This window comes from Stigmatopora argus, chromosome 13 (genome assembly GCF_051989625.1).
Source record: "Stigmatopora argus isolate UIUO_Sarg chromosome 13, RoL_Sarg_1.0, whole genome shotgun sequence".
Lineage (NCBI taxonomy): Eukaryota > Metazoa > Chordata > Actinopteri > Syngnathiformes > Syngnathidae > Stigmatopora > Stigmatopora argus.
Window position 1 is genome coordinate 8,811,344 of NC_135399.1, and position 26,081 is coordinate 8,837,424.

Sequence of the window (26,081 nt, forward strand, 5' to 3'; positions counted from 1 at the left end):
GGGTTTCCGATAGTAACTCAAACGGGAACACGTGGTCGCAGCGTACACTCTAACGCCACGCCACGCCACGTCCGTCCGTCCGTCTCCTCACAAAGCAACACCTCAGCTGGGAGTGGGAGGTGCGCACTCAGGAGCAGCTGTGCCAATGCTAAAAACAACCTCAAATTAGCATTTCTTTTCGGACTTTCAAGCTACTTTATTATTTACACAATATCAAAATAGATTCAATCGCAGCTCCTATAAAACAAACAAACAAAGACAAAACAAAACAGAATATAATTATTGAAATAGGTGACAACAGTTGGTTACCACGCTTGCTTGAATTCCACCGCCAGGGGGCGGTGGTCTTGCAAAATAAGTGTTCAAATGATCATATCTGTCCCAAAAATTAATTCATTAATATTACATATATATACATATATAATATTATTGGTTCATTGTCTTTACTGTAGCGCAGGTGTCCCAATCTTTCTGAAGAAAAAATAAAAGATGCTAGGGACAAGTACCAGTTTCATTTGTTGAATAAAATATTGATATCTGCTAAAAATAAATAAATAAATCAGTTGTTCTAAGTATTATCTTATTGGCTCCCATTGACAGCAATAGACATCGAAATTAATTTGACTGTAAGGGCAGGCAGCAATCCAAAACAGCTGACCTCTTCAATTTGGAGTGTTTGTGCTTAAAACTTATTTTTTTTGTAAATCCACCCAATTTATGTCAAGCTTTAAACTAGTGACCAAAGATGATTATTTTCAAAACTGCTTTTTCTCACGAGGGTTGCAGGGGGCTAAGCCCCTAACTTGGTTGCGAGCCAATCAAAAACAACGGGTTGCGTGTACCACCTAGCTACTCCGGAAGAAGGTCATCTCCGAGCTCTTCGTCTGCGAAATCATCGTCGTCATCCACCCGCACTTTGACCCCCGTCTTGGGTCGCTCCGTCGCGGGCCCCAGCGGGTCCATGTAGGAGGCGTCTGAGCACACGCGGCTTTTGGTGAGCCCCGTTTTTTTTTCGCCAACGGAAATATATTCGCCGGCTCCTCACCGAGTTCTTTGGGGCTGCTGGTCTCGTAAGGGTCATAAGAAGCGGAGAGCGACATCACCTGGACACCCGGACGTTCGCTTTTGTGGCCGTTGCTGCCGCTGTCTGCAACGTGAGCGGAAAAGTCAGGGTGTTTGGTCACCAGGGCAACATACACACACACAAAAAAACCACTCTGCCTTCACTCAAAGTGACAAATTTCTGGCAAAACGCTTCATAGGGAGAACGTCACTTGGAAAAGTGGACACTAAAAGTAGAGTGTTAAGCAATGGGGAGGGACACACGTGAGAAGGATGATAAACAAAGCCACTCTGACGACTATTAAAGTTATTATAGTACTTCTTAAACCAGAGGTGAACTTTTTAAAGATAGTAAAAAATGGAAGTATTGCCGTATTTTCTCACATATTGACCAATAATAGCACATGTAAGCACAACCAGGGAGTGTGTCCGTAGCGGTATAGTGTTGACCAAGTCTCTGGGTGCAATAATAGCATGAGGTACACATTACGCAGGTATCAAGGCTGATATTTTAACGATCGACCGAAAGACCTACGATCAGTCTTAACAACTATTGGGATGTGCTGACATGGTAAACACTACAAACACGTGTATCAAGTCTACTCACGCCAGTCAGATCACGTTTAACAACAGTTAGATGGCGGTGCCCTGAATGAGCAATGGCAGGCACAAGTGAGTGAGTTTTTTCACGTTTTATGCAAGATAGTTTTTTTTTCTTGAATTTCATTCATAGACATCAACATGCATTTTATTTAGTGTTTTATCTGTTTATCTTTCCTCTATTTTGGAATAAATGAAAGTATCAGCTGCATTGTCTTGCATTATGGAATTTCGTCTTTGTCACCTTGCAGTTTCGTGCATGTCATGTCTAATTTGTGCGCATATAAGCCGTACCCTTGATTCAGTCATAATTTTTTTACTTACAAGTACTGCGTATATGTGAGAAAATACAGTATTCCTTGAACTCAATCGCTGCCATTGACAGTCATAGACATCAAATTAGAGTTGGGGAAATCGGTGATGTTTTATGTCCAAAGTGTAGCTTAAAAATGGCTGTAAAAGAATTTAACAATGGCTTCATCTCAGCAAAAAAATTAAAGAGTTTGGCCAATAACCAGAATTTTCGACAAACTCCTCACGCGAGCTCTAAACTCTCGAGCAGTCGTCGATCGCCGTCAATGGCAGCTATTATTCAAAAGGGAAAATGCGGAGTGACTCTTTTCTCGCAGGTTGTTAAAGCGTTGCAGTCTTTACAGAAAAGAGGGAAAATTCTCACGTCCGTTCGAGGTTTCTCGGGGCACTGCGAAGGCGCCATGTGATGCGTGGGAAGAGCCAGTGGTTTGTATTAATCCGAGATGAGCAGTTTCACTTTATGGTGACTTTGGGAGAAGGTTTTTTTTTGCACCCGTTCGGAAAAAAGTGGGACTCACCCGCACTACCTGCGCTGCCTTCTCGTCGTCCTCGCGAGCTGCCCTCTCGTGCCGACTTCACTCTCTGCGGAGACAAGTGCAAAAGGATTGGGTTGGCAATACAGTTATAAACTACAGGCAGAATGAATCATGGAGTCAAAATGAACATGGCGTTTCTAAATTGCTAATTTGACTGAAATAGAGAAAATAGAATTCATGAACTAGAACGATTGTACTTTAGTAATCAGTTTTCTTCTAAGTTTTGATATAACCGAGTGTTTCTATTATATTTTTGTTACATATTTGGAAGTTTTCCCAGCCTGTTGTTCTTTTGAGCAACTATGATATTTTGAAAAATGTGAGAATCGTCGTGCCCACCACCCCAAACATTTTAAAAGACTTACTACTGTGATGAATACTGACCCCCAAATATAATAACAAACCTTTAGTGGCAAAATGAAGGGTTTATGGAAAAACCTTGAAAAAGCAAAGGAACCTTACAAATCGACAAAAATTGACCCATCAAAGTGTTTTTTAAAATGGTTTGCTAGTTTTTGGGCAAAAATGTCTATAATCCAAGCCATGCCGAGTTCTACAGAGCATTTGGAAAGTTTCCATGTGCTCCCTGTCCCAAAAATGTCCTCATCAATTTTAAAAAAGCCAGTCTTTGATCTAAAAAAAAAAAAAAACAGACCAAAATTGACAACACCAAATTTAAAGACTTTACCCGTGAAAAACAGTTTTCACGTTTTGGGAAAAATTCCTACCACTTGTCACATTGCGCATGGTTTATTCATTGAAAGTTTTTGCCTTTGCCAGTGACCACGAAACTCACTGAAGGTCAAATTGCCTTTGAAGTTCATAAAACCAGACGACAGCTAACTTGTCTATTAGCTTAACACTAATGAAGCCTATATTCTGACAATTTGGAGAGCTAAATGGTGTGTGCGGTCCAAAATGTGCACTGAAAGTAATGCAGGCAAAATGAGTTTGACACCAGAGCTTCCCTCACATTTATCACATCCCAAAGTCATTTTACGGGAATAACAATCCCCAGACATTAAGCAGAACAAAACGCAATAAATCAACAGGATAGTCATTAAAACCATGACGGCACTTTTGGAAGACTCGGCAGCAAACTGACGAACTTCACTTATGATGTTGGAACGTCGCTTGATTCGTTTTGAACGCTCAACCATCCTAATCGTTGCGGTCGCACAGTTTGGACGCAATTCTTGTCTCGCCGACCAGCAGGGTGAGCTCATACAGGAGCAGCTGGTTATGATTTGACAAAAGTCACTCGCAATCGTCACTTGCGCCTGCCTTTGCACGAGTGCAAAGCTGAAGTATGCGGTTCCTTTATCCTACTATAAAGAAAGCCTTAACTCTTTGTAGAGCAAGTGATTATTTCCAATCATTAAAAAAACTGTCCCATAAAGACCACACGTCCTCTTATGTAGACATTTCACTTATGTCTCAATTAAAGTTAGCGTTTCACAGATACTATCTTGCGGCTAACACCACAGTATCACGTTTTCTTTTAAAGAAATTTACAGTTCGTTTCATTTTTTCTTAAAATAGTAAATTACGGTATACTCCCTTGAATGTAAATTAAATTCTAGCACGGCTTAGTTAGACACTTGCTTAGCAGTGTAAATTCTAGCTAGTTAGCCTAGCTCGCTAGTGACCTATCGTTCTAGCTAGCTAGCTACCTCCCACTCGTTACGTCATCAAGCTCTAGCTAACTGGAACGATGAATAGGATGTCTATCGTTGTCGGCGGCGCCCAATGAATTAATGACAATATCCCAATTGTGCAAGACAGGTGTTTGAGTCTGTGTTCTCCAGAGAACAATAAGAAAAGAAAACAGCTGTTTCTCATCTCCAATATGGATCTCCGTGGCGCACAAAAAGAGGAACACATGTTTTCAATCAGGAAGGGTGGGAACAGATATGATAAATGGCATTTAGGGGCCTTTTTACTTTTTAAAGAAAGCGCACGCCGATTTCTGAAATTTTCCATACCTGTTCTCTGAGCTCCTTCATCTTCTCCACCTTCTTCAGTTTCTCGGCATAGTCGTTGACATCCTGCAGATCCATGTCCTGACTCAACCTTACCAGGAAGCGTAGACCTGGAAATACACCCAAAAAAATGTAGTCTTTCCTCGCGCTTAAAAGCCAAATCAGGAAAAAGAAAATGTTAGGAATTACATTCCACATTTTCGGGGAACTTGCGATGGATTTCTTTGTAAGTGTCCAGAGCTTTTTGGTAGTTTCCTGAAAAAAAGAACCCGGAAAAATAAAGACAAAGTATTAGAATCCACATACATTGAAAAGACAGGTTAAGTTATATATAGGACATTGTTTTGTATAATTATCAAAATATTTCATATGAAAGCCACTTTTATAATAATATTCAGTGTTTTTGTGTCGATTTACATGTTCTTTGCAATCATTAGTTCTAAATTAACATATTGTAAATTGACTGTGTGCAATATTGTTACTTTAATGGCGAAATGTACACATTTTATTGTTGCAAAACGTTGGTGTCAAAGTCACTAAAATGTTTCAAAAATGTCAACAATCCCCTTTAAACATGAAAATCTTAATATTTTCAATTATAAAAAACAAAATAGGAAACACATACTATTAAAATAAATGTATTCATTGACCAATTTTGAATACAAAAAGCAAAAACTACAAATATCTCATTTCAGTAACCCTGACGCAACGAACACTTTTAACCCAAATGTTCTTTTCCCTTTGTCGGTCCAGATCAGCCCACTGTTTTGACACCTGATTCCAAAACGGTGGATGACAAGTTTAACAAAAGTCATGTCATTACCTCAGGTTTAAAAATGTTAACATGTTAAGACCACCGCGCAAGCACTTACCACTTCTCCTGTAACAGCTGGCCACCATGAGTTGCCACCTCACCTCGCTTGGTCTGAGGAACAGCACGTCAGTGAAAAATCACAAAATGAAAACAACGTCTTTTATCCAACTCACTGCACGAGTATGGCTCTGTCGAAGTAGTGAATGGCCTTCTCGTAGAGCTGCGTCTGCACGTAGTAGGCCGCTAACCACTCGATCACCTCCATGTTGCAGGGAAAGAGCCTAAAAGACTGAAAGGAAGTCACGTCATCAACAAACTCTCACAGCAATTTGAATTTTTAAGGGTTTTACCTCGCAGTAGTAATGCAAGGCTTGTGATTTGTCCCCCTCCAGGTCATGCAGGTCCCCCAGTTTGGCCAAAGCTTTGGGGTCGTTGGGGACCACGCTGATGACTTGCATCAGCCACTCCACCGCCTGGTGAGGGTCCTCCTGTAGCTCGTAGCTAACGCAGTTAAAGATAAATTGCCTATTCCATCAAGTGGGCAGATAAATGTACTTTTTGAAAGTATTGGCATGTCAAGGTTTATTAAATGTATTGAACTAGATGTTGTTAAATGATTATGTCTGGAAATTTGAGCTTTTTCCTTTAAAAAATGACCATGTATAGTAAGGCTTTTTTCTTTAAAAAAAAGACCTTGTATAGTATGGCTTTTTTTCTTTAAAAATGACCATGTATAGTAAGGCTTTTTTCTTTTAAAAAAAGACCTTGTATAGTATGGCTTTTTTCTTTAAAAATGACCATGTATAGTAAGGCTTTTTTTCTCAAGCTTGGATGGACTTAATGGAAGTTTTTTTTTAAGCAACAAAAATGCTCTCGCTTATTCAAAACAAAAAAGAGAAATTAAGTGTCTTAGTTATCAGAAATGTAATCATGTATATATTTTTACTTTAAAAAAAGAAAGAAAATACATATTTTTACTCCTTTTTTCATACTTTCATTTTAAGTGTCTTATTGGACAATTATTACTTATTTTTTATTTTGAGAATTTTCATCCCCACCAAAGAACTGGAAAAACAGTAAATATTCTTTACTTATTTTTTAACAAAATACTTAGTCTAACAAAAAAATCCTGACCTCTATCGCCCTCAATCTTTTAAGGAGGAGGATACATGTCGGCCAGTTGATACATGACTTCGGCGCTGTCCCTGAGGATGGCGTGGAGCTTCAGGAAGCAGTCCAGCGCGTCATCTAGACGATTCAGCTTCTTGTACGTTAAACCTTCCCGGGGACAAAAAAAAAAGCAACGGCCCCGTTTTGGTAGGCTTTTGGACCCCCTTCTCGGTGTTTCTTTTCGGAGCTTACCCAGGTTTCTAAGTGCTTCGGTGCAAGAGGAGTCGTTCCTCAACGCCTCTTTGAAGAACTCGGCCGCTTTGGCGTAGTCGTGCTTGACAAACTCGGTATTCCCTTTGTTGACAAGAGCTCCCGGGTTGTAGCGGTCGGCAATCATGGCCAGATCAGCGTAGCGTTCCGCCTGCTCGTAGTCTTTTTCCTGGAATAGGCAACGTTAGAAAAATACTCCATCTACACAGTCAATGCACGTAGCGTGTCATTTTTGAAATTAACATGAGTGAATTCAATGTGTTTAAAATGGGTTTTTTTTCAAAGAAAAAGTAGGACACTGCCAAAATTGTAATATTGTTTTTTTCTATTAAAATGTATTTAGCAGGTTTTTGACATTCTAAAAAATATATAACTTTCTTCTAAGACAAGTTTATATTTATGTTTTAACCATTTATTTTGGATTAAAAAAATCTGGCCCGGTGATTGTTTTTCTTTCATATTTAAAAAAAAAATGTATGCCTTCTATCGGGAATGAATAGCTTTTTTCCATTAAAAATGTATTTATCAGTTTTTTGACATTCTAAAAAATACATAACTTTCCTCTAAGACAAGTTTATATTTATCTTTTAACCATTTATTTTGGGAAAAAATCTGGCCCTCTGATTGTTTTTCTTTCATATTTAAAAAACCTTTTTAACCAATATTTTCGAACAATTGTAAGACCCCTCGAAAAAGTACCTTTTTTTCCACTAAGATGACTTGACTCTGGCAAAACTACCACTTAAACGACTAAAGCACTACAAACAAAATAAATGACCATGTGAAAGATGGTTATCCAAAAAATTGACGGCTCACAAAGAACAGGAGACGTACCAGGAAGAAGAGAGCAGAGAGGTTGGTCGAGGCTGCGCTCTTGACTCTGCTTTCCTTTTTCTCAAACGTCTTGAGTATGGCCACTGCCTGTCAAATGCGGCAAAAGACGAACAACTAGTCATGACCTTACTGGTGTAAGCCGTAAAGTGATTCGGGGAGAGTCCAAATGAAACGAAGGAAGCAGAAGGCGCACATACCTCAGCCTTATACATGCGGATGAACGGAGGGAAGAGCACGCCGACAAAGGACAGAAGGAATGCGATGGATGAGAATGAGGAGCGAGCAGTTTGTTTAGATGAAAGCGCTGGCGAGCAAAGCTAACGATGCGGCAGCGCACGAGGAGCAAAGCCGACGACACATTGTTGCTGAAGGAGCATTCCCCCCACACCTGGTTGAAGTCTTTCTGTCTGAGGTAGGTGATGGCTTTATTGATCTCCAAGTCGTTGGCCAGCTCCACGTACTGAGAGCCCTTCACCATGTCCACACACCTAAACATGGAAATTAATTACGCTTAACAGACATTTTAAAGTAGCCAGTAAAATATCATATTGTGGTATTGTGCTGCCACCTAAAGAATACTCCTTATTGGAGAAATATTTAATATTCGTCTGGAAAAGATACTACTATTCACGCATCATTTCGAAGAATGAACATTTTTTCATAAAACTTTGGATTTTGACAGACGTCAATGCCAGCTGATGAAATAAGTTATTTAAAAAAAAAAAAAGAAATTTAAGTGATTTTTTAGTGTTTTTTTGTAAAATTGCCACATTTTATGTTACATCCATCTGTCACTCTTGATGCGAGACAAGAAGCATTGAAAATTGACTTATATCATACCACATTTTTGCAAACTAGTTCAGCATTTTCCAATTTCGCCGTCCGACTTGAAATTTCAAAAGTTGTTATAATAATAATAATAATTAATAAACGCCAATGTGCTTGGTACTTTCATTTTCATTTGCCATTATGTTGCGTTTCCCACCTCGGTCTTCAGGTGTCTTGCCCCCCGCCCCCGCTTTGGTATTTAGTTATAATGCCCCCCCCCCAACCGTGCAAAATAGGAAGAGCTTGGTGGCCGTAGCTATGAAGGTTTAACAACCCGCTAATATAGAAGTCAAAGAAAACAAACCAGTCAAATCCAGCGGCGAACGACGACTCGATGACCGGAGCGATGAGCTTGGCGGCGGTCATCACGTACTTCTCAGCACGAGCTTTCCTGCGTCAAAATAAATCGTAAATAAATCAAACTCCAAAAGTGAACACGTTATTTTCCTGTTCTAGTATTGACAGGAGCAGCTATTTCCTTACAGGTCTCTCTCCAATTGGTAGAGCTTGTCGTTTTTGAGGGCCTCCATCAACATGTTGGATCTGATGTCGTCCTGAAACGCATCACGGCGACCGAGTCAACGTGCGTTTTCATTTTCGGACGCTCGCCGTCTGTCTCACGTTAGCGGCGATGTACTTGTCCTCGTGCTGCACGTCCAGGGGTACGGCGAGGAGCTTGTGGAAGGCGTTCTTCATGCCTTCGGCGTCGCGGATGGCGTAGTAGCAGAGCACCAGGTTGTAGCCGGTTCTGATGTTGGCGTTTTTGCTCATGATGTGCTCGAAGGACGCCACCGCATCCGAATACTGGCCTAGGAGCACGAAGACCGTTCCGATGTTCTGCATGATCTTGATCCTCATCTCCTTGTAGTCGTCCGAGATGTGGTCCAGCGCCATGCGGTAAAACTTGATGGCTTTGGCGTAGTTCTTCTGCTTCACCCAGATGTTAGCTATGTTCACCTTTAGGCGCCCTGAAACGTCCAATGGTGGCATAATTCTGATTTTTTTTATTTAAAAATAATAATAATAATAATAATCAGTAGACTGACTTTTGAACTTCTTAATGAAATGTGGAGTGGAAGCATTTTTTGTCATGAAGTCAAAACATGAAGTCTGTCTGCCATCTGTCTAAGCTTTTATGACTTTATTCTTATTAAATTAGATTTTTATTTCTTTAAAAAAAAGAAAAGAATGAGGAAAAAAAGTAAATACCATTGCAATCAGACTTTGTTACAACTTGCATACTAGCCAGGACAATCAGAGTGACCTCAATCCGACCTTTGAGTTCGCTAAAATTCAATTAAGATAGCCATAAAAACAACTAAGAGAAAATGTAACAGAACTTTAACGGAAAGTGACGAAAGTAAACCCCACCTGCGTTGGTGAACATCTTGTTTTTGACGATGAGTTGGTAGCTGCTCAGGGCTTCGGGGTACATCTCATTGTTTTCGTACTGGTTAGCCAGGTTGAGCAAAACCTGACAGTGGAATGAACAAGAATAAACAACCAAAAATGTGTGCCTTTGGCAATTCCTAACAACCAAGAAAACTGACAGCGTAGGTAAGATCTATGTTGATTTGCTCTGCGTTGCCAGACTGCTCTCTCTGTCTCACTAATACTCGCTCCTTTCTCTCAGCTTCTTTGGCCTTCTCAAGAGCCTGCCCAAACAAACACAACAACTCAAATCCAGTACGACAGACCCCCAAATACATATTTAATGATGAACGGAGTCCGACCAGTTGCGAGTTCCCCGTGCTTTGCGCCATGCAGCTCTCTGTGATTAAGTCGTTCACTTTCTTCTCCAACAGCTTGATCTTCTCCTCGGGCCTAAGGTGACAATAATATGCTCAAATCAGATTTGGGTCAATTGAGATCATACATGAAGGCCATGTGCAACTCACAAATCTTCTTTCTTCTCCTCCAGCGCAGGTGCAGGGCCTCTGGACTGGCCAAGAGGGTCAAATGCTGAGCCTAGTGTGACGATGGAAAGATTTTTTTTTTAATCAGTTGAAATATTAAGCTTTTGGGCAATATTACATAATCAACATACGCACCACGCGCTCGCGATGAGGTGAAACCCGCTGCTCGGACGGCCGACATGGGACGAGAGGCTGCGTCCTGGTTTGTAAGCAAACATCTTAACATTAATATTAAATCTGGATTGTGACATTTTGGTAACCGGTACATTACCATTACAGCTCCAGTCACGGGTCGGCCGATTGAGGAGCTCATCCGAGCCTGCAAACAACAAAGATGTTTGAAGGAATTTAAAAAAACAATTTTGATTAATGGAGGAATTTCCCAAATGATTTGAGAAAAGTATCATTTAAAAAACGTCACCAGGTGTCTGAAGACTGTAATTCATGAAAATCTAGTAATTCTACCAAAACTCATTAAGTTTACCTACCCCAAGGGTGTCAGACTCGGGTTGGTTCGCGGGCCGCTTTAACGTCAACTTGATTTCACGTGGGCCGGACCATTTTAGATATAATATTTAGATTTTTTATTTTATTTATTATTTTTATTTTTATTATAAATGGATTAAAAGAACTGGATTAAAAGCCCTGAATATTCAGTTTTTTATAGATCTAAAACAATGTTTATTTTAGGTTTTTTAAAATATATTTTTAGATTTTACAAAATGATTGTTGAACTAAAAACACAGATAAAATGGATTAAAAAAATACAATTATGGATTTAAAAGGGGGAAAATCAGGAAATTTAATATACATCTATACTCTTCATTTTAATTGGATCCTAAAACAGAAAGTTGGCACTCATGATTTACTTTCCCGGGCCACACAAAATGATGCGGCGGGCCAGATTTGGCCCACGGGCCGCCACTTTGACACATGTGACCTACCCCATAAGATGAAGCTAAGGGGCGCCCCCCAGCGGCAGTGCTGGAAAACTTTGCCGTCACCTGCACAAGAAAAGTGATTCAAGTCAACTAAACATTAAATATCGTGTTATGGTCACAACTAGTACGTGTTTATCAACAGTTTAATCACACAATGAGCCACATTTCCATTATGATAGCACAAATATTATCATTTCATGTGCTCATACACACCGGGGGTCTTCTTCCGTGACTGGTTCGAACCGCTTCTTGGAAGCCCGCATCGTTGTCAAGATCCTTTAATTGATAAAGTAATCGTGATTGCACACACATTGCATTTCACGGGGATACAGTTGCATAGAAACCAAAGCTAACTCAAATGTAGCATGCTAAGTGTTTTTACCTCCGTATTAAACGTCGGGTTGTAGTCGTTGTATCCTGAATAAATATCATCCTCCTCTACCGCTAGATGTACATTTTCCATTTTCCTTATGGAAAAAGGTGAGGTGGAAACGTTAGTCGATTAAAAAAAAAAAAAGATACCCAAGAAGTTTGTTGTCAATCCCAGAATTCCACGCGCTGTGGGCGAGAATAGTTTTGTTTGAAGAGACATGATTCGCTCTTTACGTGTCAATCACAATTTAGCCTCGAGCGGATTGGTCGAATCTCTCATGTTCTATGGTGCGGGTGTGAATGGCAGATTAAGAATAGTTTGGGTTTTAGTCTTTTTTAGAACATCATTAAACTAGAAATTTATGGACACGTTTGAATAATAATAAATACAGTGTTGAGATACAAAAATGGTCGACAAATGAGATTTGCTGTCAGTTGCGAGTTAAATTAATTGGTAAAATCATCACTTGCTCAAATGCTCATTGGTCGAAGCGCAAACTGTTGCTAGGATACAAGCGGACGCCGTAGTTTAACCATCTCATGCACAGTTTACGTGAAAATAAAAACTCAACCAGGTCACTTTTAACCCATGTTGGATTCACATGTTAAACATAATATTACATGATTATTTATAGTTGAACTGAATAAAATAATCAGGGGTCTGTTGAAAGCCAAGTTACCAAGTCGAAAGATCGACATTTGTTTTTTTTATATTTTATAAAAAGTTGATTGGTTCAATGCGTGCGAATATGGGTATTAGATTTAGGGGCTTTATGAGCCCTCGGTTGTGCCATAGAAGCCAATCGCGTGACGGGGCGGAGGGAGTTTTGACAACAACTTCTGCACATTTTTTTATGCAACATCAAATAAGCTCTTTCCAAATATCATGAACATCATAACCGTTATCGGCAGGTGAGCGAGACATGTTTTCCTGGGGCGCAATTGGTGACGTGCAGCATCGCACCATGCGCGTTAGCATTAGCTCAACTTTTATGTGCATGAATTGTAGCCGAATTCTCTACATAGTGTATTTGTGTTACAGTGGGCTCATAGGTCGGTCGTGGGCGATGGTGTTCGTCAGTGGAGGCTACAGAGTGAAAATCTATGACAACAAACCTGGACAGGCGGCCAATTGCATCAACGAGATCCAGTTAGTAGTCAAAACTTTAAATATACTATACACGTGTCTGATCCACACTATGAGCCAATGAGAACGAACGCATCATGCGTCAGCCATTTTGCGTCAGGACCGTTCGCTAAAGAGTGTGCATTAAAAAAGTTATGGATTGCTCAATTGACAATTACAAATAAGTTTTCTTTTCAGAAAAGCCGGGGATGCAGTAATGACGATATATTTATATTTATTTACTCAGAAGTAATTCTTAACTTTTTTTCACAACACCTGCTTGCACTATGTTCTGTGATTATTATTATTATTATTATTACTATTATTGTTATTATTATTACTATTGCTATTACTATTATTATTGTTATTATTATTACTATTATTATTATTTGTATTATAGGTCACAGTTATTAGTGACATTTTTAACACTGAAAAAATAACTTTTTATTTGATTGTTTTAATAGTTGTTTTAAACCTAATAAATTCATGGTAATTTTTATAAAACCTGAACGACAGCAGATTTCAGATTTTTTTTTTATACCGCAGACAAAGTAATCAGCAGTAAGTACAGATCTGTTGCCAATTATACGCAGGTAATATAAAAGTAATCCGAAATATTAATACCTAGCAAAGCAACAATATTCCTCTACATTTTTACATCCAACCACTTTTGCTAAGTCTAATCTTTGGCTAGTTTGCTCACAAAGGTCGCAGAAAAACAGGAGTGGAACATTAACATTATGTTAATTTGAAGACGACGACAAACAACAAACATTTGTATGCTAGTGACGACATGGCTGGTTAAACTTTAACTTAAAGAGCGCATGTCTGTATGTGTGTACGCACAGGAAGCAGATGATGGAGCTACAGGAAGTTGGAATGCTGAGAGGGCAGTTGAACGCCACACAGCAGATTGCCTTGCTCAGCAGTCACGATGACCTAGAACAAGCGTTGCAGGGGGCATTTTTTGTGCAGGTATTTGCTGTAGTTTAGTAGCCTAATGTGATGTTATTGTCTGCCATTCACAGTGATGAATGTCTAATCCGGGCTGGCAGCGAAAGATCAGTTGGTCATAACAGATTGGACTTTCATCGCCGTCAATGGCAGCCAAGGGCATCGTATGATTGTTTTTATTCTTTTTTTTGTAGGAGTGTGTCTTTGAGAAATTAGACGTGAAGCAGAACCTTTTCCGCGACGTGGAGCGTCTGGTGTCCGGAGACGTGATTTTGAGTAGCTCCACTTCCTGTTTGGTGCCCAGCGCTGTCTTCTCGATGGTTCAAAATCGTTGCCGCTGCCTCGTCTCCCATCCGGTTGGTCACCACCTTTTTTGTCATCAAAACAACAACAACAACAACACATTGTAATTTAAGCATTGTCATCATTCTTCTGCTCGCACAATTCTTAAAATCAAACCTTTCCAACTTTGGAATATTCAACTGGGAAACAGTTTTACATTTCTACATTATGTTTACACATTTTTATCAATTCTCATTGAAATAATGGGTGACATTATACAAATACCCTCATAATTTTACTTCATATTTCACAAATTATCAGGCTAAAACAATTCAAATTTGAACTGTTCAGCTCATGCGATTGACTGGCCACCAATTCAGGGTGTCCCTGCCTGGCGCCCGTAGTTGGCTGGGATAGCTCCAGCACCCCATGCGACCCTTGTGAGTTTAAGCGGTTCTGAAAATAAATCACGACTATTCTCTCTTATTAATTATATACTATAAATGTATTGTAAAAAAATAAAACCTACATGGCTCTGAGGCACCAACACTTTTAAAATCAGTATCGCATGCGGCCACTAGATGTCTCTACACGAACAAACCTTGTGATGAATTGCCACACGAAAAATATGGCACATAAATAAAGCAAACATTCATTTTCTGAACTGCTTATCCTCACAAGGGTCGCAGTGGTTCCTTCCGCCTATCCCAGCTAACTACAGGCTCCAGGGCGGTGAATCGGTGGCCAGCCAAACGCAGGGCATGAGGAGACGGATAACCAATCATACCTTGGGTTTTCAACCAGCCTGTCCTGCATGTTTCTGGTGATGTGGGAAGACACTGGAGTACCCGGAGAAAACCCATGCAAGCCCGAGGAGAACTTGCAAACTCCACACAGTGAGGACCGACCTGGGATCGAACCCTCGACCCCAGAACTGAGGCCGATGCTCTAATAACTCGTCCACCGGGATGACTTGCGCTATTAGGAAAAAAAAGAAAAACACAATTTATGAATGAAAGGTTTAATGCCAAATTTTGGGAGAGATTTCCAAGCAGTGAGAGGATTTGAGTTAACATTATTTTCAATAAAAACCCCTTATTGTCCGATATGTCTAGGTCAACCCGCCGTACTATGTTAAACTGGTGGAGCTGGTACCTCACCCCGACACGATGACGGCCACCGTGGACAAAACCCACGCCCTGATGACTAAGGTAAAATAATCTTTGTCAAAACAAGATTGGACATTGAACACACTCACTTTGCAATCAGGTGGGTCAAGTGCCTGTGCGCCTTCGGAAAGAGATTGACGGCTTCGCCCTCAACAGAGTGCAAGCCGCCATCATTGCGGAGTCTTGGAGGCTGGTACAGGTCAGTCCCGATTCTGTAGTTAGAGTTTATTCCTCACGCGGACGCCAGTGAGTCACTCTTTAGTCATCATGTTTAGTCACAGGTATCAAAGTGATCACTTTGCAGCCTGCAAAAGAAAATGTTTGTTGACTTCATATTCTATGATGAAATTCAAAAAAAGATTACAGATATATAGTGTATTTACTCTTTTTGTCTTTTTTAAATTAAACAAATCTTTACAATTAAATAAACATATTTTAAATTTAAAAAATTCAGCCATTCATTTTCTGAAACACTTATCCTCACAACGGTCAGAGGGGGTGCTGGAGCCTATCCCAGCTGACTTTGGGCACCAAGCAGGGGGACACCCTGAATTGGCAGCCAGCCAATCACAGGGCACGAGGAGACAGACAGGGCCAATTTGGAGTGTTCAACCACCCTATAATACATGTTTTGGGATGTGGGAGTAAACCAGAGTACCCAGAGAAAACCCACACAACCGCAGGGAGAACATCCAAATTCCACACGCCAGTGCTAACGGGTGAAAACGAGAAAACTTTCTTCGTTTGCATGCCGTTTTAAGGGACTGCAAACACAAACATTTGAAAATGGTTCCAGTGTGCAAATTTTAACACTTCAGCCTGTAGCCTAACAGTGCAAAAAATGACGTTTCGGTAATGTCTGACTTCCATACTCTGGAACGACAGGTGGCGATAATGCAACAATATATACATAGTATATGAAGATAACATATATTCATTATGGTGGCATTCTTCTGCATAACAATCGCAAAACGATCGTGTGAATGTGAAATGAAAATAAGAGCAAGACGCCATTTTTGCTTCAAATTGTCGTCATCTAAACGTGGCGTAAGTCGGAAGCGTGTTGTCAGTGAGGCCAATTGAGATTAAGGAGCTGATGACAGCGGCCTTCTTTCAAAGACGTTCCACCAATGCCTGTTAAGTACTTGGACTTTCAATTGTAGGTTTCGAAGCCGCTTTCAAAGTTGCCGTTCAAATGAACATGTTTTCCTAGTTTGTTTTCTTTGTACTTGTTAGGTCAGTTTAGTGCAAAGTCATTTTTCCCTCTGGTGGTTGCCCTATTGACACGCTAACTGGAAAGTCCATAAAAGCCTCCGGAGATTCAAATGTTGACCTTTGTTTTCAAGAAAATCACTTGACCTTTAATACGTATTCAAGAACGTAGGGTTGTTTGAAAAAATCTCGACAGCTAGGCAAAGTGAATCCTGTTTATAGTGTGGGATGGCAAAATACCTATACATAGTATTATGGCAATTCCTTATTCATGGGGACTGTTGTGTTATCTATCATTCATTTCAATGTGGCAATAAATATCCAATCCAATTTAACTGGGAGGGGCTAGAAGTGATTGAACGATAAAAATATAAGTATTTTTCAATATCAATTTCCCTCTCTGACTAACTACCACAACACATAATCTGAGACCAGAGCTAGGGGTCAAAAAGTGAAAACGTCCACTGTCCCTAAAGTGTTAATGAATTGATTACAAAAGAGATGATGCTAACTTTATTAAAAACTTAAAAGTCTAAACATCATCTCCGCCAGTGACCAGTTTGGATAGGATTAGAATTGAGACAGTAAAAGGTGAAGATTAGACGTTTTGGAGACAGAGAGAACAGACTTGGATGGTTTGGACAAGCCCAAAGGAACTTGAAACGAGAAAAGAATAATGATAAATAATTGCTATTATGCTTTTTTTGCCGTGGTGGGTGTCCTTCATGCATCGACCCCACCCCCACACAGATTTTTTTTGGGTTTCCCACTATCAGATGACGAGGATAAAGTGGCATTAAAAGATTTAAAATTGATTGTTCAGTAAGGGAGCGGAAACCAAAGTTCTTATCACAAGACAAACGTTTGTCACGGATGACCCTACGTCCGGACATTTTTGCCTGACAACAGTTAGACAGGGAATTTTGCATACTATTTTCAAGTCATACTCAATGTATGACAACCGGCAAATTGATTTGATATACAACTGATATAGTTTCGAGTTTTATCTTTGCCTGCCTTCAACTTAAAAGTTAAGGTATTGCTGTTGCTTTGTTTGTTTACCTGAAGTGGATTTTTTCTGTCAAGTGTTTTTTTTCTTCTTCTTTTGCTTCACTGATGATCCAAGGGCACTTTTCTGGCTTTTCAAATCTAAGGAACCATGAAAAGAACACTTAAGAGATTTTACAGGACAGAATAGCTAAGCAAAAAGCTAACGTTGCACCGACATGATCCTAAAAGAATGTCATCGGTATCGGGGAGTCTAAGAAATAACATTTCTGTGCTGCTTTTCGAAATTTAGTTTCCAACTGCTGGTCGCCGTACCCAAAATGGCCACCAACTACGCATGCCACTGTAAAAACAAAAAAACAGATCCAATAGCACGTGTCAAAGTGGCGTCCCGGGGGCCAAATCTGGCCCGCCGCATCATTTTGTGTGGCCCGGGAAAGTAAATCACGAGTGCCGACTTTCTGTTTTAGGATCAAATTAAAATGAAGACTATAGATGTATATTAAATTTCCTGATTTTCCACCTTTTAAATAAATAATTGTAATTTTTTTAATACATTTCTTTCTGTGTTTGTAGTCCAAAAATCATTTTGTAAAATCTAAATATATATTAAAAAAAGCTACAATAAACATTCTTTTAGATCTATAAAAAAACTGAATATTCAGGGCTTTTAATCCAGTTCTTTTAATCCATTTATAAAAAAAAAAAATCTAAATATTATATCTAAAATGGTCCGGCCCACGTGAAATCAAGTTGACGTGAAAGCGGCCCACGAACCAACCCAAGTAGCGGGTACCGAGTAGTCTACGGATTCGCCAAATATATGAATGAAAAGTTTATCGCCTAGAAACAATAATACAAACAGGAATAGGGGAAAAACGGCAAGTCACAATTGGAGATTATTTTTCACTGGCCACGAGTCTACGTATGGGAATTGAATAATAGTACAGAAAGGGTTTTAAAAGTCCAACTAATATTAAATAGACAGCATAAAAACTCTGTCCCTGTGGTTATTCACCTACTGCGGCAGGACGTCGAACCTATTAACCGCGATAAACGAGGTATTACTGTACTACGATTCCACCAACACCAAGCCAGCGCTGGCGTAGACCACCATGTCACTTCCAAGAACTGAAGCTGACACTTCGAGGAATGCCGTTCGTCTCACCTGACCTTTAGTTGGCTTTCATATTGTTGTTTTCCCGGCTGGAATTTTCCCAAAACACACACGGCGCACGTTTCCTTTCAATCGAGTCTCTTCGGCACGTTATTGCGGAATTCCCATGTAGGATAGCAGGCGAGGGGTGTCTTCGCACTGGCCTGTGGAAGTTCAGGCTCCCTGTTAGGGGACTTTACCTTGGGCCTTCCATTACATGGCAACTGTTAAAAGCGCCACCGTGCTGTTAAAAGTGCCAAACGTTGCTCGGAGGTGGCCACAAGGTGCCTGAAATGATCTGAAAAAAGATTGAAAGTGTTGTGGTGAAACAACTCGTTTTGACAAAAACAAATAGAGAATGTGGAAATTAAAAAGTCACACTTTTGAGGGCCTTTCTATACTGAAGTACTTGAAATGTTTTTTTCCTTTTTTATCCTGGTGTAAATGTAAATGTACGTATCTGTGACGCTTCTATAAAATATGCAGTATTACACACCAAAGGGTGCCACTATTTTTTTCTTCTTCCCACATAGCACCCAGATTTTATTGCTTATTTTATTCTTTATTGATTGATTGATTGATTGATTGATTTGATAAGGGACAGCGCATATTAGTTAGATTAGATCAGATTAGATAACTTTATTCATCTCGTATTCGGGAAATTTCACTGTCACAGTAGCATGAGGGTGAGAATACAGACACATGAAAAGACATTTTAGACATAAATAAATAGGTAATAAATAAGTTAATAAATAAATAAATAAGGATTATTATTTATTATTATCATAATAATGAACATATAGATCAAATTAGTCATTAACCCCTTCATGCGTGCCTTTTGTGATTCTTTTCTGTTATATTACAATTATGTATATATTCTAAAGTTTGCAATCCCATTTGATGTCCAATTGTATTGTTAGTGTTGACTGCATGTATTTTGTAATGGTCAATAAAATAAATGGGAAAAATAGATCAACAATTTTAAAATGAATGAATCAGCTGAAGTGTCTATTTTTTAAATTTAAAAAAAATATAGTAATTAATAAAAAAGAATGGCAAAATTGAGGTTGAAAAAGCTGTGTGTAATGCAAAGTGAATAATTCTGAATAATATTAAATAACACTTTAAAAAATGAATTAAAACGTTCATAATAAATTCAAAAGAAAAGACAAATTTAAACAATATGATTTTGTTTGTTTGTTTCATAAATCTCTGGGAACTCTTTGGTTGGCTTTGGCGTCCGATCCATTTTAACGTGACTGCCAGTTGAAATGGATTGGACGTCTACAGACTATTACGAACTACCACGACTCTGAGATTTGGGGCTGGCAGTTAAGAAGTTAAGTTAATGCTAACTTTTGAAGAACTGTCCACAATTGTGGAATTCCTTCATGCAAATGGTGGCTTTTTAACTGAGGGTCGTTTTTTTTTACAGCAACTCATTGACATTAACAACAGATACCAATCATTCCTGAATGGAGTGATCTTTTGGTTTTTTTGGGTGATTTCTGGTTAGGGTGGACCAACGAGTTCATCTGGATTGTTAAGCAACCTTTAGAATGTGTTTTACTCCTTTTGTAATTACAATGAAGGCCCACGCTGATTGTGTATAAACATCTTGGTTGATTGACTTCTTTCAAAACATTTTTTTAAGTTGTACAAACATTAATTGTTGGATGTGTAGCGCTGTCAGTGGCACTGAAAGATGAGCATTCACAGTCATTTCTTCTAGTTATAATAGATTGGACCCCTACTGTTGTCTATGGCTGGAAATTAGTTAATTTGGGGTCACTTCCTAGACATTTTAGGGCAATTAGGGGACATAGTTTTGAATCATTTCTTGTTGATTTTGAGGAATTGATGCACACCTTACTGCAGCTTTTGGCATTTTTTAGGTCACCTGTTGATATCGAGTCATTTTTTCCCCATTTAAAATGAAGAAGCCATTACAAAATATTGGGATTTTTTTATGTCTGATTTTTGTGGAATTTGAATATGTTTCAGCTTCTAAAAAATCAATATAAAGTGGGTGTCAATTTGAAGTCCTATGCCTTTCATTTGTTAAAAAGAAGATTGTTATCAGGTTAAAAAGATCAAGTTTAGTTAAGGGCTTAAAGCAACAGATAATCCTAAAGTATAAGGATATTGTAAGACAGTAATTTTGCATTAAAAACATAAAAAATGTTCATTGGAAGGTTACTACAAACCGCATATGATTAATCGGGGTTAGAGATTTTAATTTCTTGACAGTAGTGATATATATACTTATTGACACTACTGAAACAAACTTTTTAGAACAAAAAAAAACAATCAAGTGACTCACAACCAAAATAGCTCATTACCACATTGGATTATTATTTTTAAAGAGAAAATATAAGTTTCCTACATAGATTGGATATAACAGATAGGCACTGTTTAAGGGACTTACTCCATCTAGTGCCAAAGCAGAGAAATTCAACTGACAGTAGGCCGAATTTAAGCTTCTTTCGTGGGCCATCTTCAATAAAAAATTTATCATTTGCTGCTGGCCAATCAAAACTGGGCAGTGGGCTCTAGTTTGGACATTACTGATCTAGTTAGCTAGAGTTAAGTAGAGATAATCAATCAATCAGACATTTTTGTCATGTGCGAAAGTGTCAAATGGGAAAAGTTTTTTGTGGTGGGGACTTAGCAGCAATAAAGCAAAACTAAAAGCTCAAATGTGGCTGATAGTGAGACTTGATGTTTGTATGAGAGTGAGCCCGCCCGTGGTCCATGTTAGGTAACACCGACTCCCACCCAGCCATCCAAATAACACAAAGAGAAGGGGTCCTTGAGTCAAGGCCAGCAATGGAAAGCAGAGTGGCTGAGAAAGCGGATGGCGATCATTGTGGAGGAAAAAGCCCCGCCCCCTGGGCCACTTAGCTAAGATAACAGGGTCGTTGTTGAACGGCAAACTTGAACAAAGAGCGGCCTGTCGAGCCCCCCGCCGACCCGATTTGCTTCCAGCTTTGATTTCCAATGATAGCACAGCATCACCTGAACTCCTTAACAAAATCAACTCGGCTTCCTCCTCCATACTTTGGCTGTCATGGACCGCAAAATAGATCCTATCCGTTTGAAGAGGGAAGGTGGGCAGCGGATGCACCAATGTAAATTCCCTGGCATGCTCCCAGTTCAAATGGATTGGATATTTTCTAGTGACAAACTAATTTAAATTAATAGTTAAAGCAAAAGGATTAAAAAAAAAAAATCAGCCCCAAAGCCAGTTTAACTACATTAAAATTTGATGGGAATGTCTATCATGAGTACAGAAGTACAGTATTCCCTCGAATTCCGCGGATAATGTAGACCAGATAATGGGTACGATAATTGTAAAACCGCAAAGTAGGATCACCCTTATTATTTCTACATATTTTCACGTCCATACAATTTCAAGAGGTGTAGATGTTAAACGTTACACAATGATATAGATACTTAAATGCTTTAGAGATAAATCTGTGCAGTAAGATTAAGGTGAATCATTTTCTTCAACTTCTCAGCCAACTACTATGCTAACTCATATTTGTATCATTTTTGTAACTCACCTGTCCTTTGTGCACCCTCAGGACGGCATTATTTCCGTCCAGGACATTGACTTGGTGATGTCGGAAGGACTTGGAATGCGCTACGCTTTCATCGGGCCCATGGAAACCATGCACCTCAATGCACCTGAAGGTAACACTGCTTTGGAGCACACCTGTACATATTTGAATTTTGTTAGCGGTTGGACTTAAAGTTGACCAAAAAAAATCATATAGAAAATCTCATTTAAAAATATGGCAAAAAACTTTATACAAATATTTCAAAAAACAAATCTGAAGTAAAAGTAAATATAGAAAATGTATTTAAAATAATAACAATAATAATAATCGGACATAGGCCCGATTATTATTATTATTATTTTAAATACATTTTCTATATTTACTTTTACTTCAGATTTGTTTTTTGAAATATTTTTATAAAGTTTTTTTGCCATATTTTTTTAAAAGAGATTTTCTATGATTTGTTTTGGTCAACTAATGTTTTTAGTCATGTAATATATGTCAAAAATTCATATTTATAATATATATATATATTATAAGGTAAAAAAAATAACATTGACTTTTATATTTTCAATTTTTTTCTTAATTACTCCTATTTTCCTAGACATAAAAATGTTCTCTATTTTCTTTAGTTTGAGGCTTTTTTCAAAGTTTTTCTTGAATTTTTCCAAATTCCGACATACAACTATTATGATTATGTCTTCATATGTTCCCCCATATCATTTCATGTATATTTATTAAATATAAATTCAGGCACCGTGGTGTTAATGAATTGTACGGCGAGTGCGAAATAATCCAAATAAATGCCGACTCAACATGCATCTCAGGTGCCTTGTCGCTGCATACATTACATGCTATGCGACGCTAAGAGTGAAATGTCAGGTAGATGGAGAATCTCAACTGGCGGTGCGAAAGCCGCACAGTCGTCGGGCCCGCGAGCGAGCGCGCTTTGGGGGGGCTCAACAAAGGCGTCTTTTGATAGCCGACCCCCCTCACACTGGTCATCCAAAACTCACACGTTGTCCAAAGCGGCGCTCTAAAAACTCTTCAAATAGGACCGAGAAAAGTCTCCCAGAAAGCCACACCTCCTTTTTAACCGTAACGTGGGGACAATTTGCAAAAAAAAAATACTTAAATTACAACTCTTATCAGTTTTAAGGCCACACGCATAAAGTTAACAATCATTGTCAGACATTTGTCCCTAATTCAGCTTGAATGGCGAGCAGCAAAGTTTCCTGATACTTTAATGGTTACAATGTTTATTGGTGCGTGTAATCAATCATTCGTCAAGCAAAATGCTTGTCGCCTTTGTCATGAGCAAATGATTACAAAAAGCGATCAATAATGGCCGTGACGGGAAGGAAATGTGTGAAAGCGGTGTTTTTTTTTCCTTCACTCTTGTAAAATATCTTTGCAACCATAAAAATGGTCATTTTAATATGGGGTTGTAGACTTCTTAAATCAATTTTACATATAGTAGGGGAAAATATATATAATTTTTTTCCCCGTGTTTGTAAATATGAGAGTTTGGCGGAAAAGTGTCAAACTAGATCCGCACCGCCACATATTTTGTGTGGTCTGTAAAATGAAACAAAATAAAATTAAGATAAAATTCAGGTAGTCCTCAACAAAAGATTCAGGAATAAAGAAATGAAAGAATAATTAGTTTTATCCCCTCTCTTCACATTTATTTTTTAGATATATTTTTTAAAAAGCCAATAATTAAAGTTTTCCTTTTTTTTTGAGTCCCCATTATGAAATTAAAATAAAAACATGCTGTGAAAAGGTTAAAAAATGAGTTTTTAAGTCAAGGTCTAAACAGAAAGATAAAAAAAAATATTATTAGTGTTATTTTTTTTTACTTTGGTACTACTACTATACTAAACTTTTTAATACAAAACATTTAAAAATACAATTATTAGGAGTTCCTTTTTTCCTTAATTAAAAAAATGAAGCACTTCGGTTAAGCGGTTCAAAAATGAGGATTTGAACATTTTGGGGATTACTAACAATGTTTCTAAAAAATGCATCAACAATCAAAATAATTGTATAATTGTATTTTTTTTAAATAATTGACCCATTGAAAGAAACCATAAGTGAAGTCTTTGACAAACAAATCCCAAAGGAAAAACATATCAGTGAAAATCTGATGTCAATAGACATGCTCACCTCAATGGTACTTTTAGGCCTTGCTCGGCCATATTTGTAGTCCTCCTCTCGTCCGCAGGTCTTGGAGACTACCTGAAACGTTACGGTGACGGCTTCCAGAGAGTTTTGAGGTCCTTCGGGCCGGTCCCGGACTTCTCTGCTGAAGATGCCAAGAACGTAGTTAGCGTATGTTATGCACCAATAGCACAATATCTGCCATAATGGCGATCACCATTGCAGTCCAACATGATTTGCTTCCAATTTAGGAGATGAACGAGCTGATCCCCAACGACGAGCAAAACCTGTCGGCCCGTCGGGAGCGGCGGGACCACCTCCTCATGGGCCTCTCCCGCCTCAAAAAAGACAAGTAACTACTAGACGTGGCTACAGCAACGTATCACCATAAAACCAGAATTTGATTTTTTTTTTCCCCCCTTACAAATTGTAACATCTCATTTAGACTTAGTAATGTCATGATTAGTTATCGGTTTCCTAGGAACTGTTAGCTAACCTGAATAATTTCAGGGTGAGGTGTTCTGCTTGTTAATCATTTTCTAAGGTTCAATTATGACAGACAGAAAAAAATGATTAGGAATTTACGTGTCTGTCACAATTGGCGTCAAAAATCAGACTGAGTCGTTTCATGAGTGTCGTCTGTTCTGTTCAATCATGTTCGAACATGTGATGGTCTTTAAATCTTACTTCCATTGATCAAAATCTAATGTAATGACAAAATCCTGAATTTTAGTCTCTTAGCAGAAAATAAATGAGCAGTAAATATTGTCTCTATTTTTGTAGTACTTTCGCCAAGCAGATTGTTTCATGTTTAATTCTAAAACCTAAACTGATTCAGTCAATTTATTTGTTTCTGCATTTTCTACTTTAATAATAATATCCTCCTCTTTTTGAATAAAGGCTGAAATAGATAATAAAAGGTAATGAGTTAAGAGTTAATGAGTTATAGTTTTTGGCACAGAGTTTGGTTAACCAGGGGGTGCTGGAGCCTATCCCAGCTGACTTCAGGCCCCAGGTGGGGGAATTGGTGGCCAGCCAATCGCAGGGCATGAGGAGACAAACAACATTCCCGCTCACACTCATACCTAGGGGCAATTTTAGAGTGTGAAAACAGCCTACCATGCATGTCTTTGGAATGTGGGAGGAAACCGCAGCACCCGGAGAAAACCCACGAAGGCCCGAGAAGAACACGCAAACTTCACACAAGTGGACCGACCTGGATTTAAACCCTCTTGATGGGTCCAAAATGAATGGATCCTCTTAATGAGCAGCTGTGACAACTCGTTTATGTTAAATGAGGCTATTGGATAACTTTATTCATCCCATATTCGGGAAATTTCATTGTCACAGTAGCAAGAGGGTGAGGATGCAGAAATAGGAAAGGCATTTTAGACATAAGTAGATAGGTAATAAGTTAATAAATAAATACATGAATAAATATATAAATAAATAAGCGTGCTGCTGAAATATATATATATATACATACATATACACATACATGTACATACACACACACACATATATACGTATATATATATATATATACATATATATATACACATACACATATATACACATACACATATATATACACATACACATAGATGTACATGCATGCATACGGTAGGCCTTAACACTCAGCCAGTGTATTGGCAATTCACACGTAAGAAGATCCTGATGATTGCTACATTTTTTTTAACATGCACGTTCCTAAAAAAAAGTGTGGTAATTATACTGGGCACATTGCAATGTCACGGTAGAAACGTGACAATGTTAAGGCCCGAAGGAAACAGACAGACTGAATCAAATCTTACTCTCAGGTGATCAACCAATAGTACATTGGAGATCGACGGAAGGGTTTACACAAGTAT

At 38.7% G+C, this 26,081-nt stretch overlaps 2 protein-coding genes across 8 annotated transcripts; one reads left to right on the forward strand and one right to left on the reverse strand.

Annotated features, from left to right (window-relative positions):
- Window positions 1–15,410, reverse strand: ift88 (intraflagellar transport 88 homolog). 7 transcript variants are annotated; one of them, XM_077617861.1, is made up of 30 exons: window positions 15,198–15,410; window positions 14,727–14,917; window positions 13,888–14,025; window positions 13,550–13,642; window positions 11,588–11,672; window positions 11,419–11,481; window positions 11,209–11,268; window positions 10,536–10,583; window positions 10,400–10,463; window positions 10,247–10,316; window positions 10,082–10,172; window positions 9,899–10,003; window positions 9,720–9,822; window positions 8,970–9,316; window positions 8,832–8,902; window positions 8,653–8,739; window positions 7,909–8,008; window positions 7,521–7,607; window positions 6,669–6,855; window positions 6,476–6,584; window positions 5,657–5,807; window positions 5,480–5,595; window positions 5,365–5,417; window positions 4,682–4,747; window positions 4,496–4,602; window positions 2,493–2,556; window positions 2,339–2,362; window positions 1,046–1,147; window positions 846–974; window positions 1–148 (listed from the first exon to the last, which is right to left on the reverse strand). In XM_077617861.1, the coding sequence occupies exons 5-29, from the start codon at window positions 11,666–11,668 to the stop codon at window positions 850–852; spliced, it is 2,481 nt and encodes an 826-aa protein (XP_077473987.1). In that variant the 5' UTR covers window positions 11,669–11,672; window positions 13,550–13,642; window positions 13,888–14,025; window positions 14,727–14,917; window positions 15,198–15,410; the 3' UTR covers window positions 1–148; window positions 846–849. The 7 variants fall into 7 exon arrangements, with proteins under 7 accessions (XP_077473987.1, XP_077473984.1, XP_077473986.1 ...); XM_077617858.1 differs by lacking the exon at window positions 1–148 and having other exon boundaries at window positions 826–974; XM_077617860.1 differs by lacking the exons at window positions 1–148; window positions 13,550–13,642 and having other exon boundaries at window positions 826–974.
- cryl1 (crystallin, lambda 1) lies at window positions 12,341–25,149 on the forward strand. Its single transcript, XM_077617868.1, has 9 exons — window positions 12,341–12,489; window positions 12,620–12,727; window positions 13,552–13,678; window positions 13,852–14,013; window positions 15,055–15,150; window positions 15,209–15,307; window positions 22,072–22,180; window positions 24,275–24,381; window positions 24,462–25,149. Exons 1-9 carry the CDS (start codon window positions 12,464–12,466, stop codon window positions 24,564–24,566), a joined length of 939 nt encoding a protein of 312 aa, XP_077473994.1. The 5' UTR covers window positions 12,341–12,463; the 3' UTR covers window positions 24,567–25,149.
- Window positions 25,150–26,081: the final 932 nt, after the last annotated feature.

Coding starts and splice junctions, on each gene's coding strand:
- ift88 (XM_077617861.1), bottom strand. CDS start 11,668: ATGGAAAATGTACATCTAGCGGTAGAGGAGGATGATATTTATTCAGGA. Junction 11,482..11,587: donor ACCCGACGTTTAATACGGAG/GTAAAAACACTT, acceptor TATCAATTAAAG/GATCTTGACAACGATGCGGG. Junction 8,740..8,831: donor TACCAATTGGAGAGAGACCT/GTAAGGAAATAG, acceptor ATTTTGACGCAG/GAAAGCTCGTGCTGAGAAGT.
- cryl1 (XM_077617868.1), top strand. CDS start 12,464: ATGAACATCATAACCGTTATCGGCAG. Junction 14,014..15,054: donor GCTGCCTCGTCTCCCATCCG/GTTGGTCACCAC, acceptor CGATATGTCTAG/GTCAACCCGCCGTACTATGT. Junction 15,151..15,208: donor CCCACGCCCTGATGACTAAG/GTAAAATAATCT, acceptor CTTTGCAATCAG/GTGGGTCAAGTGCCTGTGCG.